The sequence below is a fragment of the Chelon labrosus genome, assembly GCF_963514085.1.
Source record: "Chelon labrosus genome assembly, chromosome: 23".
Lineage (NCBI taxonomy): Eukaryota > Metazoa > Chordata > Actinopteri > Mugiliformes > Mugilidae > Chelon > Chelon labrosus.
The window spans coordinates 4,859,890-4,873,965 of NC_140356.1; the positions used below are offsets into that span (position 1 = coordinate 4,859,890).

The 14,076-nt window shown below is 41.1% G+C and overlaps 1 protein-coding gene across 1 annotated transcript; it reads left to right on the forward strand.

Annotated features, from left to right (window-relative positions):
* The first annotated feature begins 6,512 nt into the window (after positions 1–6,512).
* LOC311508815 (sodium-coupled neutral amino acid symporter 2-like) lies at positions 6,513–12,706 on the forward strand. The gene is made up of 14 exons (XM_084573795.1): positions 6,513–6,775; positions 6,876–6,991; positions 8,008–8,081; positions 8,184–8,276; positions 8,620–8,695; positions 9,153–9,235; positions 9,438–9,496; positions 9,747–9,923; positions 10,025–10,104; positions 10,227–10,327; positions 11,407–11,531; positions 11,633–11,777; positions 11,866–11,963; positions 12,261–12,706. Exons 1-14 carry the CDS (start codon positions 6,665–6,667, stop codon positions 12,375–12,377), a joined length of 1,455 nt encoding a protein of 484 aa, XP_084429921.1. The 5' UTR covers positions 6,513–6,664; the 3' UTR covers positions 12,378–12,706.
* Positions 12,707–14,076: the final 1,370 nt, after the last annotated feature.

Here is a 14,076-nt window from a genome sequence, read left to right on the forward strand (position 1 = left end):
AATGCCTTTTGAAATTGTAAATAAAATAAAGTAAGTAAATAAAGTAAGAAAAAATTATATGTGTGTTCTTATGTTTGTGTTCGACGTCGTTGACGTCGACAGGAACTTTTTCTTTGGGTTGCACAGAAGGCATCTGAAAATATATTTCTTTTCACTGGTCTCCACTAAAGTGACATACTTTTGAAGGTATGGCCACGGTGTATGCTCATGCTCTTCCACGGATCTTGGGCTCTCTGCCATTCTCTTTTCTCTCCAGTGTGTATGTGTCGCTTGTCTATGTCGTCACCGTGAACATTCTGTAGGCCTACGCATGCGCTTGTACCCGGCGTGTTTTTGTCGACACAGAAACATCCTGTTTTCCTAATTTATGTGTTTGATGGCTGCAGGGAAATGCTGTTGTGTGTGAAATGTCAGAAATGTCCAGGAGAAATTAGCTTTCGAGGACGCTACTGCGCTACTTGATCAATAAAAGAGCTTAGCTACTGAAAAGTTACTTGGTTTTGTAAATAGCGACGTTACTGCCAAGCTACTGACAAAAGTAGTTAAAGGAACAGTATGTAAGAAATGTATTTCAATTAATCATAAAATGGCCCTGATATGTCACTAGACATGAAGAAATCATGTTCATTTCAAATAGTTATATCACTGACAACAGTGGTCCGGCCAGGATATTGTCATTTAAACGTGAAAGTTGCAGCCCTCAACTGATGTTGATGTTGTCATGTTGTGTTTTGGCCTGAGGCGCCACCCTCAAGCTATCTACTAATCACGAAGTCAGTAGAGTTTCGTCATCCGGGTTGCCAGCTCTGCTCTAGTTACCACAGCTGCAGCTACGAACGTGTCGGATAAAACATGTATAACGTTACGAAACCTAAAAGACCTCGTTATGAATCCGAAATACGTCGTGACAAAGTCCGGAATAGCATGGAATTGACCCTCGACTTTTGGATGATATATTCTACCATGTTTGTTGGTATAGGCTAAAAGCCCCGTGCTTCCGTACATATAGACAGTGGATTTTCCATGGTCGCCCGTGCTAAATGCGTTCATAAAAAGCGCTATCGCACCACTAGCAGGGTATGAAAACAATCTATGGGCAGTAGCGATGCTACTGCCCATCACTGCCAAGTGCAGAACCAAAAGAGCAGAAATTGATCAGCACTGAAGCCCTACCTGAACTAAGACAGGATCGGAGTCCGTCATGTTGTAAATACCACATGTCTTAAATACCACTTTCTGGCCAAGCACACAGCTGATACAGGTCTCTTCCCATCACCAAGTGCAGAACATGCTGAAAAAATTATAACAGAGAGATGCCTGTAAAACAAACTTTCCAAGTCCAAAAGCAAAATGGATGATTGGTTTATTCTGGAGGGAGAATATTCTGGGCAGTATTTATCATTGTTTTGGACAATGACAAATGGACACGCCACAAATGAGATATTGAACTTCGAGGCTTTAAACAGTGCTTCAATGTATGCATGCAGACCAAGTGCATAGTTTTGGCTGGAAGGACAAATTGACAAATTATTATATCATTTCATCATTTTATGTGCTTTTCTTCTGTCTATTTCTATTAGATCACAGAGCTGCACTTGGCATCTGAGGCCTAATTGGAACGGCATCAAATGGAAACACATTTATTTCCAGGTTCTTAAACAATCACTGCTCCATAGTCAGGTTTAGAATAGCATTGACAATATTAAATTAATAAGCCATGAGATCAGGATGACTTAGAAGAGAAATTCGTTGTACCAGCTGGCACCCAGGGAGAGGCTGCTCACATGATCTATGCAAAATCAAGGGCTGTGGCGTTACAATTTCTGATTGGATCATTCTTTTCTAACAAAACATGGAAATCTACAGAAAAAAATCTTCATCATTCAATAAAAGGTAGAGATATATAAAATAAAAAGAAAACACGCTGGCTCTCTGTCGTCTTTCAGCTAGGGGGCCAAATTCCAGCCAGAGGAAATTGCACTTGAGCAGCTGAATGGGTCTGTGAGGGCATCGCTGTAAATTGACCCTGTACCTGAGATTCCCCTCTCTGCACAATCAGAAAACATAAGAATGAGTAAGACAGGAAAAAGAAGAACTTCACAGAGAGCGAATTGGAGACGAGTGGAGGTGCGCCAAAATGTCCTCCACATGCCACAGTGTTGGTTAATTGCATTTGCGCATCACATATGATCTGTACTTTGATTGAATGAAAATGTTTCATCACGTTATAACGCTTTTATAGCAATGTGTGTGCAGTCTAGCTCCGATTACAGTCGGAAAACCGGCTCTCGCAAAATCTCCATTTTGTCATCCTTCTCGGCCTGATGGTCACTCTGTGGAGACATCAGGTCTTCCAGCAAAGTGTACTGAGAGTCGGAGGGGGGTGGTGAAGTCCTTTTATTAAAATCTTTCTCTCCAGAAGAAGCACGGCTGGCTGGCTCTTCCTCCTCTCCCTTGCTGTGGTCATCATCAGAGCATGAGCCAGGGCTGTTAGGAGCCGTGTCTGAGGGACAGGAGTTGTCATTGTCTCCATCAGCTTTCTCTTCTTGTTCATGTTCCACAGACTGTTCCTGAGTATCACCGCTGTCCTGCTCTTCATTGTTCAAAGATCCTCCAGCTCCGTGCTCATCAGAGGAGTTGAAACCATCCTTGTCTTCACTGAGGCTACCTTCAGCATCAGAGTGTTGTTGTTCTGGGCTGTTCACATCTGGCTCCTGTTCAGTTTTATCTTCTGCCTCCTCCTTCTCCGCGTTGTCACTTCCGTCACCCTCTTCCTCCTCTTCGCTTGCCACTTGGCTGGGGGAGGGTTTTCTTCTTCTTGCTGGGGCTTTCCGTTTCCCACTGGCCTTTCGGTTAGTTACCCGTTTCCCCTTCCTCTTGGCCGGTACCTGAGAAGACTTGCCTGGCGCGGTCGACTGGCTGGCAGAATTCAGGGTTTCCCATACATTGTTAATACTATGGTGGCCCATCGGTCTAATTTACTCCGCCATGGTCTCATAACAAATCGAAATATTTTTTCACGTCTCAAAACTATTTTGAGCTTGCATTGTATTTTTCCCTATTGCTCCTGAAAGCATCCCTCCCTCCCTTCCCCAAAGCCGTCTCCCCCAAAACCTTCCACCACACGCACTGGTCGCAGTCGCTCGCCTGCTCTGTTCTGAATTTAACCTGATGGAGAAAACGGCACAGACAACATACATTAGATTAATTTTTTTTAATCGAGTGAGTCCCACCCCTAGTATATATATCTTTTTTTTTTTTGTCTAAGTCTGATGGCCTCATGTCACCATGAACACAAGATGTCCACATGGCCTTGGCCTTGTAGTTGCAAAAAGTCAAACTAATCATTTAAGTCAGAGTTTGATTGCTTTTCACTGCTCAGTCACAGTATGCAGACCCTATTCTAACATGCTTAAGAAAAAAAAACGTTTGACATCAGCAACAACTTTAGATTTTTTTCCGGTTTAAATATGTTTTCATCTTCATTACACTTGCTAAAGATAATGTCATGTACATACTAATCTCTTAGCTATTCTTCATCTGTAATACAGTTTGGACAAAAAGGGAAAAATAGTAGAGATTCATTTGGACATAAAAGTCATCTAGGATTAATTTTTGGAAATCTGAAGAACTGAAAAAATAAGAAGCAAAAACATGCACGCAACCATGAGTTGGATTTGACTCAGTGAACTGGTGGATTCAGGCAAAAACAACTCGAGTCAAAGTCAACTGGCCAATTACGTATCAGTATAAAACATACAGAAGTGCAATGTGTTGATCAAATGAAGCACTTTTTTCTTTCACTTTTAAAAGCAGTGTCTCTTGTTCTCTAGGCTCCACCCTCTGTAACATTTTTAATATGAATCAAGTTCATAAACTGCTTGAATTTGGACCCAGAGTCTGTGCAGTACTGGCATTTGCTTTGGTCAGTACTCTACTCTACCTCCATCAGTTACAAACAAATGTTGACTTATACACTATATTTATTTGTAACTTTTTTTTCCTATTCTTACATACTGCTTCACAGACCACTTGTCAGTGGCAGCTGTCAATATGATGCCACATCCTGTTTTTATAGCTAGCTATACCGCGTTCCAGATTATTATGCAAATTATGTTTTTTCTCTGACTTTCCTAAATAGTCAGTGCAAATGACAGTCAGCATACTTTTTAAGTCATCAACTGTCAGTTGAAAATGAGTTTCAAAACATTTTATAGGTTGTAAAGAACTGAAAATGCTCATTTCTTAAATTTGCAGCATTAGGAGGTCATATTTACTGAAATAAGAATAAGAAAAACCTTTATTTGTCCTGCAATAGGGAAATTGCAGTTTGCAACAGCTTACAGAAAGGGCAGAATAAAAAACAACAAGAGCAAAAAGAGTAGTAGCTTATAAAAGATAAATCAAAAGCTATTTCAATCAAAAACAGGTCAAGTTTCATTTTAGCATAGAACATTTGAGAACAGGTTCACAATTCTTGCATCCATTAAACTTGTGAGTTTTTGGAGAGTTTCTGCTTGAATTTGTTTGCAGGATGTCAGAATAGCCTCCCAGAGCTGCTGTTTGGGTGTGAACTGCCTGCCACCCCCATAGACATTTTGCTTGAGGATGCTCCAGAGGTTCTCAATAGGGTTGAGGTCAGGGGAGGATGGGGTCCACACCATGAGTTTCTCTCCTTTAATGCCCATAACAGCCAATGACGCAGAGGTATTCCTTGTAGCATGAGATGGTGCATTGTCATGCATGAAGATGATTTTGTTACTTGGTTTTGTTTTGTTTTGTTACATGGTTCTTCTTTTTGTACCATAGATTAAAGTGGTCAGTCAGAAACTCCACATACTTTCCAGAGGTCATTTTCACACCTTCTGGACTCTGCCACCTCCTTGCTGACGTCGCAGCCTTGTTGGGACATGGTGGCCGTCCACCAACCATCCGCTACTCCATCCATCTGGACCATCCAGGGTTGCACGGCACTCATAAGTGAACAAGACTGAAAATGAGTCTTCATGTATTTCTGGGCCCACTGCTACAGTTTCTGCTTGTGAGCACTGGGGTGGCCGAATAGAAGGCTTATGCATAACTGCAAGCCTCTGGAGGATCCTGCACCTTGATGTTCACATGACTCCAGAGGCACCAACAGCTTCAAATGCCTGTTTGCTGCTTTGTAATGGCATTTTAGCAGCTGCTCTCTTAATCCGATGTATTTGTCTGGCAGAAACCTTCCTCATTGTGCCTTTATCTGCACGAACCCGCGTGTGTTCTGAATCAGCCGCAAATCTCTTAACAGTACGATGATCACGCTTAAGTTTTCGTGAAATATCTAAGGTTCTCATACCTTGTCCAAGGCATTCAACTATTTCACGCTTTTCGACAGCAGAGAGATCCTTTTTCTTTCCCATATTGCTTGAAAATGGTGGTCTGCTTAATAATGTTGAACGTCCTTCTTCAGTAGTTTTTCCTTTATTTGGGCTCACCTGGCAAACTAACTATCACAGGTGTCTGAGATTGATTTCAGTGAGCCAAAGAGTCCTGAGACACAATACCATCCATGACCTATGCTGCAGCCAGCCTCCATTCTTTGGCTTCATTTTTGAGGTACTGTCATCAAGGTATCCACGATTTTTACAACAAATGGGGGAAACTCGAGGCACCACAGGCCCATGGGAAGAAGGTCACAAAGAGCACTGCTTACTGCGGCCATTCAAATATTCTAGGCAGTGCAACGGGACCATGGGATTGAATCAGCCAGGTGGGTAGTGGGTAGTGGGCGTGTCCTCTTCTCAGAAGTCACAACTTTTTCAGGTTCAAGCTGCAACTCACACTTCAAACCTGTAAGGGTATTTTGGGAGTCAAAGAGAAAGGTGTAGAAATGTGATGAAGAAAGATGTAGAAACTGATGATGGTCCTCTGATGTTTGGATGGAGGAAGCCAGGGAGTGAGATTCACGTTATGGGAGCCTCTAAGTCTGGCTGCTCTGTTTGTACACAAACCGCTGCCATGTGTAAAACAGTCTCCACCTCAGCCAGACTAGACTCCTCCTCAATTTCCTTCCTGTCTTACTACTCTTTGTCTCTCTCCAAATATGGGCCGATGTATTACCCATCTCTATAGAAAGGTGAATTTCCTGGTTGTTCAACTGATCTTGTCTTTTGTCCAAGCAAACAACATCTCTGGGAATTTAGTTTAATTAGTAAATACATTGAAAAAATCTTGGACAGAGGGACCATCTTACCACGTCTTTAAAAGGTAAGGATGCTTTTTCTTTTTTCTTTTTTTTTCAATCAGTTTTTCAATTTTCTCATAGGGGTATTTTCCCACGGGTCCTGTCCACACATCTTCAGAAACTGCGTTTTAGATTACATCTTAATGCATAAACTCTAGTTGTATTACAATTACAAGATACAAGAATTAGGAAGACACATATAAAATACATATATAACAAATACATTTTCTCTTTTTTTCAGTTATAAAATTCACTAAAAGAAATCCTCTGCCAAAGCTAAGATTCAGCACTGCTCAAAAAGATGACTGCAGCAGCTCCAACAGCAATGAGTACAATTATAAGCAGTCAAAGAAGGTGCAACTGGACAAGTGGGACTCATTTCAGAATACTGGAAATCTTCACACAATACTTGAAAATTGTACATCATGTATATTAAATCACATGAATTTCTCTGACTACTTCTCCTTTATTTCCTTTTATAGCCTTGATGTAGACACAGCGAATCAAAACTTCCTCTCTGACCATCACCTGAACAAGGATGAGACTGAATATGTAAAAGCTCCTCTTATCCTCCAACACATGTATCTCCTTTCAACAATCATGTGATTGTTTATCATTCACTAACTGTGACCACCTTGTGTTTTCTCCACAGCATCAGGGCAATGCCTCCTTTGGCATGTCCGTCTTCAATCTGGGCAACACCATCATGGGCAGTGGCATCCTGGGTCTGTCCTTTGCCATGGCCAACACTGGAATAGCCCTGTTTGTGTAAGCATTTATTTAAATAAGCATACAGAGCAAGGATTATTAATTAGGTTTCATAATCACCAAAAATGGTGATTTGGTAATACTGCAGACAATAGTAACATTATTTTCAAGGGTGAGGTTCAAGGAAAATAAATTTTTGTCACAGTACATGGGCACACTAATAAACGGATTCAACGGATTATTTAATTTCAGATTCAGCTGTGGCGAGTACAGGTACATGTTTGTTACGTCAAGGATGCAGGTTTTCTTAGCAGCAATGTGGCAGCACTACTTTTCAGATCATTTCTGCACATATAGACCTATAAAACTAAACAGCTTAAATGTCCCTTCACATCACGCTCTAAGAAGTAACCTTCAGCAGTGGTTTGCATAACAGCATGGAGGTTCTGTGTTGGGTTAGGGTTAGGGTTATAGACATGCCTCATAGATCAACTATTGACCCTAAATTGGGCATAAGTCTGAATGGTGACCCTCTATAATACCAGACAGAATACAGCTGCATTTCACTCAACACTATGTATGCAAATAAATGACAGAATATAGTAATTGGTACCTTTCCAAATAACATGGAATAATTCTGGACTTCTGTGGTGAATAATATCATTAGATTAAACTTTTCAAGGGGTTCTTTATTCAAAGATGTCATGTTAAAATATGTCACAATTCAAGTTAAATAACAGTTTATTACTGCTTATTGTTTATTGGTTAATTCAGGATTATTGCCTCCTTGGTAAATAGTCAGAAGATTAAGATTAAGACAAATTCTTCTTTAGGAAACATTGCGACATGTTGATGTATTCTATGCAAATAGAAACATTATCAGTGACATCGACAAGTTGTTGCAGCACTGTACCAGACCTTAGCTAAATGTGAGTGTGTTTCAGTCAGGAAATGTCATTCAGTTGGCCTTTAAAGTCCCATGTTCAGCACTTCATCAGTGATATTCTTGATTTTGTCCTTCTGCATCTTGGTTACAAGTGGACATAGATCTAAAGATCCCTCTCGTCTGTTTACAGGATTCTCCTTGCGGTTGTCGCTTTCTTCTCCTTGTATTCTGTCCACTTGCTGCTGAAGACGGCCAATGAAGGAGGTGAGTTTGTCACATATTCATGCATCCATATTCTCCCATTTGTTTGTAAGGTGCTTTTTAAATGCTAAATCTGCAATTCTTTGGGTGTTTTTCTCTTCAAAGGTGCACTGGTTTATGAACAATTGGGTTACAAAGCCTTTGGGTTACCAGGGAAACTTGCAGCCACCTGTTCCATCACCATGCAAAACATTGGCGGTGAGAGTTTTCACAGTATGTTCTTATATGGGTTATGAAACAAACTACCACATGGTTGTTCTGCAAACTAAAACACTGTGCCTCTGAGTCTAAACTGAGATTGGGGGAAAATGCCAGTGTTGGTTGATGGAAAGCAGCATGTACTTTTGGAACGTAAATCAGCTTCCAGTAAAAACTTGATTCATTCTACAAGCACACATGAAAATTATTTCCTTTGTTGAACATCTCGGCCTCTTAACGAATGTTACGGATCACTATTTTTGTAGAGGAGTTTCCTGCAACAACATGACTTGGTTTATTTTACAGTGAAATGTGTTAACTGCAGTTTCTTTTGTCTACACAGCAATGTCAAGCTACCTCTACATTGTCAAATACGAGCTGCCCATCGTCATTCAAGCTTTTACGGGAAGCAACAATGGGTCAGTGACTAAATACATTACTAGCTTCTAGTCAGAGTGCCTTGAAGGTAAAATTGCTGGTTTGGCTGTCTTTAAAGACATCGCATGGAGTTGTCCCCAAAACAAACTCATAAAAACATTGCTCCATAGCACTACTAGTGGTCAGAATGTCCTTGGGGTAGCTTTAATCCCAGGATGCGACTCTTATAGACATCATAGACATGTCTTTACAGACATCAGCCAATGCAGTCATACTACGTAGGCCAATTCATTATATTATATAATATTTAGAACTAATACAGCACTATTACTTATTTGAAATTCCAGTTAGCTGGTCGACATATTAAACACTGGGTATTACTCTCTGTAATGAGTTTACTAAAACTCCTTTAATATAATATACAAACAAGCTACAAAGAAACAATTTGACATCATATCATAATAAGTTCCACTGCTTACAATGTGTCTTGTGTTTTAGAGAATGGTACATTAATGGAGACTACCTGGTACTGATCGTGACGTTTTCCATTATCCTGCCCCTCTCGTTGCTCAGAAAGCTGGGTAAGCAGTGTGTATGAGTGTTTTTAAATCACAAGCACAAGCATAGGGTTGGGTTAGGAGTCAGTGACTCACTTACACATGCAAGACTTCAATAAGCCTTAAAGTGTTAACAGTCCAGAGTGAAGTGATAGAAAGAGGAAAGGGAGCATTTTACAGCTTTAAAATAGAAACAACTCACTACTCATGTTTGTGTGCCCCCCAGCTTACCTTGGTTACACCAGTGGTCTGTCCCTCCTCTGTATGGTGTTCTTTCTGATTGTTGTGAGTATGACCTGCATTCTCCCCTCACATACCAACTTGTTGTATGCCATTATTACTTGGCACACACATTCCACTTTTCCTATGAAATCCCTACCTGTTTTATTGGACAGTGCAGTGAGATGCAGTGAGGGTCGTAAGAAGATGCATCACAGGATGGTTTATGGATCTCACCCCATGAAAAGAATTCAAATTAAAAATGGCAGTACCCATCTCCAGATATTAATCTAAAAATTGCACTCTGGTTCTCCAGGTGATCATTAAGAAGTTCCAGATCCCGTGCCCTTTTCATATTGACGACGACGCTCTGAACGAAACCACAACCAGACTGAACTTCATCTTGTCACATGTCAACTCCACTGCAGTCAACTCCACTGCCATGGACTACAGCGACACTTGCAAGCCAAAATACTTTGTCTTGAACTCGCAGGTAAGGACCTTTAAGATGCTAAACATCAAGAGAACCGAAACAAAACTAATGAAGTTAGGTGAAATGTTTCGTACAAATTTCTTTTGTCTTTTGTTTCCCAGACTCTCTACGCTGTTCCCATTTTGACCTTTGCCTTCGTGTGCCACCCCTCCATCCTGCCCATGTACGAGGAGCTCAAAGAGTAAGTGCTGCTTGCTTCTCAATTTTCCAACCACAGCTGCTGTTCTATGAGCTATTCCCCACTTGTTATCAGTTTTGGACTGTCGTCTAAATGACACATTCTCTCCCTTCTTTCCTAAACAGCCGTTCCCGTAAAAAGATGCAGAACGTTTCCAATGTGTCCTTCTTGGCCATGTCCATCATGTACGTGCTGGCTGCCCTCTTTGGATACCTGACCTTCAACGGTGAGTCTTGGCCAGGGAACATTTTGACTGAATATTTGTTTTTAGCAAAGGATAGAACCACCTACTAGTGTGGGTTTACAAGCAATCATTTTCATAACTTTAAATGTGGATCAACGATCTGGTTAAGAAAAGTAGTTTCCAGGTCTAAATAGTGAGTGGAGGGCTCTTATGTAAGACTGTGACACGTTTTTAGTCAACAAAAGTGTACAGACAAAAAAGTGGGCACTGACAGTAGCTATTAAAAGTTTAAAGTTTCATTCTTACATTGTCTCTCCATTTAAAGAAATGAAAATAATCCTGGCTACTCCTGGCTACCCCTGAACCTGGTGTATCTGGACAATCAGTTGTTTCCCACATGTGACTGTGAGCACCAACAAGTATATGTCCTGCGTGACAGTTTAAATGAGCCTTTAAATGGGTGTTCCGATTGACAGATGACATTTTAACACCTGACCAATGGGTGAAGGTGGGAGGCAGATGAGAAGAGGATCACACTGTAAGGCACTCTGGGCCGTTGCTATCTTAGTTTAATGTCTAACATTAGATAATTAGCATTACACATGAAGTAAAAGTCTATCCATCCATTTTCACCTGCTAATCCATGGTTGGGCTGAGGTGGTAATTACAGACAAACCTCTCCCCAATGTTCCCGAGCATTACCACTCCCAATGTTTAATGGACTGGATGAGGTTCCATTGCTGGGATGCAATGTTGTCCTTTGGAACATAATCCAGATGTGCATTTACTTTAACACCTCTATGTGTAATATTGACTCATTGTCCTTAATAAAATGCCAAATACCAAAGCATGATATTTCTGTTTCAATCAATCAATGTGTTTGATTGGGTTCTCTCTGTCTGCTGTCAGGACATTATTTTTTTGTTTGGTGGCTATCAAAAATGGGAGGGAGCCTGGCTGTCTTTGATGTGCCTCTCAATGCTCTTCGTGAGAGCAACTGGTCTAACTGGTAAACTGTCTATAACACGGTTTTTGCTGTAACAGGGGAACGTGTGAGTGTGGAAGTGTCCCTTGTTGCGTTTGTGACTAAAGTGGCTGATCTTTGTTGTCTTTCTACACAGATCAAGTAGGGCCTGAGCTGCTGCACACCTACGCCAAGGTTTATAAGTCTGATGTTCTCCTGCTGATCGTCCGTCTGGCCGTGCTGACCGCCGTCACCCTCACAGTCCCCGTGGTGCTCTTCCCTGTAAGTGTCCAACAAATGAAGTCCCTTGGATCTTTGAATATCAGTTAGTAGAAATAGTAGGTTACGTAGGATAACCTCTCTTTCTGTCTCTCCCTGTGCAGATTCGTATTTCTTTCAACCACACTCTGTGCGCCTCTAAGGAGTTCAGCTGGATCCGCCACATCATCATCACTGTATTCCTGCTGGGTGGCACCAACTACCTGGTCATCTTTGTCCCCACCATAAGAGACATCTTTGGCTTCATCGGTGGGTATTTACAAGTGTTAAAGTGCCATAATGTCATGTACGTTATAAAAAGAAACTTTTGAGTCATGAAAGTTCTTCCCTCCATCAGGCGCTTCTGCTGCTGCCATGCTCATCTTCATCCTGCCCTCGGCTTTCTACATCAAACTGGTCAAGAAGGAGTCCATGAAGTCTGCTCAAAAGATCAGGGTAAGGAATTAGATCGAAATATTAGACTTGGAACTCTTTGGAAACCTTAGCCAGTTAGCTTAAAAGGAACAAGGCTGAACAGTTAGCTTGTTTGCCTCTCATTTGTAGCATAGCCTTTTCCTATGCTAAGCTAAGCTAATTAGCTGCTGACTGTAGCTTTATAGTTAACAGACAATTGAATTGTAACATATAACAGTAGGCCAGGAAGCACATTAGTACATATCCTGAATTGTCGAAGGTGTCGAACTTGTTCTGGTTCCACGTATTAGCTAAATGTAAAACTGTTTTCCTTTCTAGGCCACTCTCTTTCTGATGTGTGGAATCCTGGTCATGTTTGGCAGCATGACCCTCATCATCCTGGACTGGATCAACAACGCTTCACAGAGTCTGGTCGAAAAGGCCAACGGACACTGAAGTTCCAGTTGCGTCCTACTATCCAATTTTTTTTCCTATTGTGACACAATGTCTGTTTATGTGTGTGTGTGTGTGTGTATATGTATACATATATCAATTAAAGCTGTCAAATTTAATGCATTAATAATGGGTTAACACAAGTTCCTCTTAATTACACCACTTTTGTTGTGCAATTGACCCACTCATGTTCCTTACAACCCCTGGCCAGCACCCTACTTCGGGAAATCAGGAAGTGATGTAGCAGAAAGCATGCAGAACCAAAAGAGCAGAAATGGATCAGCACTGAAGCCTTACCTGAACTAAGACAGGATCGGAGTCATGTTGTAAATACCACTTTCTGGCCAAGCACACAGCTGATACAGAAAGACCTCTTCCCATCGCCAAGTGCAGACCATGCTGAAAAAATTATAACAGAGAGATGCCTGGAAAATAAACTTTCAAACTCCAAAAGGAAATTGGGTGATTGGTTTATTCTGGAGGGAGAATATTCTGGGCAGTATTTGTCACCGTTTTGGACTTGCATTAACAATCCTTCCCGAACCATTAGATTCGCACAGCAGATCTCTTCAGGAGACTAATCAGTTCCCACCAAAGCAAATCCAGACCAACTTTCTACCACATAAAATGTGTAAGTTTGTGTCTCCCAGGTCATTAGTAAGAAGGACATTCAGGTTGTTCCAGGAATCATAGTCAACAGAAGCTACTAGGGGGTCTTAATAATGACTACATCTTTCTGTCTCCCCGTTTTATCAAATTGAAACCATTAACAGAATCATTGTATGAGTGTTATGTGACAGATTCTCCAAACTCTGAGCATGCAGCTTTATGCGTTTTGTGTGATGGACTGGATTAGGTGTGGTCTAGTGGTTAAAGAAGCGACTTTGGGACCAGTGACCTTCTGGTTCCATCCCCTTTATGTCCATGACTTAGGTGCCTTGAGCAAGTACCTAAAAAAAACCCTGAACTGCTCCACAGGGGCCTTGCATGGCTGCCCACTACTCCAAGTGAGGATGGGTTCAATGCTGTGGCGACCTCCAGACCTCGAGACCACCTTCCTCATGTGTTGGTTTTTGTGGAGTGGGTTATTAGGAGTGCTGGCTGACACCTGGGTTGATATTTCTCCTCGTCCATCTATAGGATCTATCTGATTAGTCTCTCCCTTGCTTCTTTGATATGGTTGAGACTTGACTTACTTTTTGTTCTTCTATTCTTGTATTAACTTAAACAATTCTATCTGCAAATAAAGCCTAGCGTTGACATAACTGCAGGTTTAATTTCCCAAGAGTTTCACAGAAAGTTAAAGCATGACTGCAGTGTGGAAATCCCTTTTCTCTTGACAACGCTGCCCCCTAGTGACCATCAGAGGACACGCCACAAATGAGATACTGAACTTGAGGCTTTAAACACTGCTTCAACGTATGTGTGCAGACCAAGTGCATAGTTTTGGCTGGAAGGACAAATTGACAAATTATTTTATTATCATTTGATGTGCTTTTGTTCTGTCTATTTCTATTAGATCACAGAGCTGCACTTGGCATCTGAGTCCAAATTGGAACATCAACTGAAATCACATTTATCTCTCTTATGTTGTTAAACAATCACTGCTCCATAGTCAGGTTTCTATCCAAAACCAGTAAAAGCAAGTTCCCATTTAATGTAAAAAATTAAAAGATGCAAATTAAAAAAAAAAAAAAAAAAA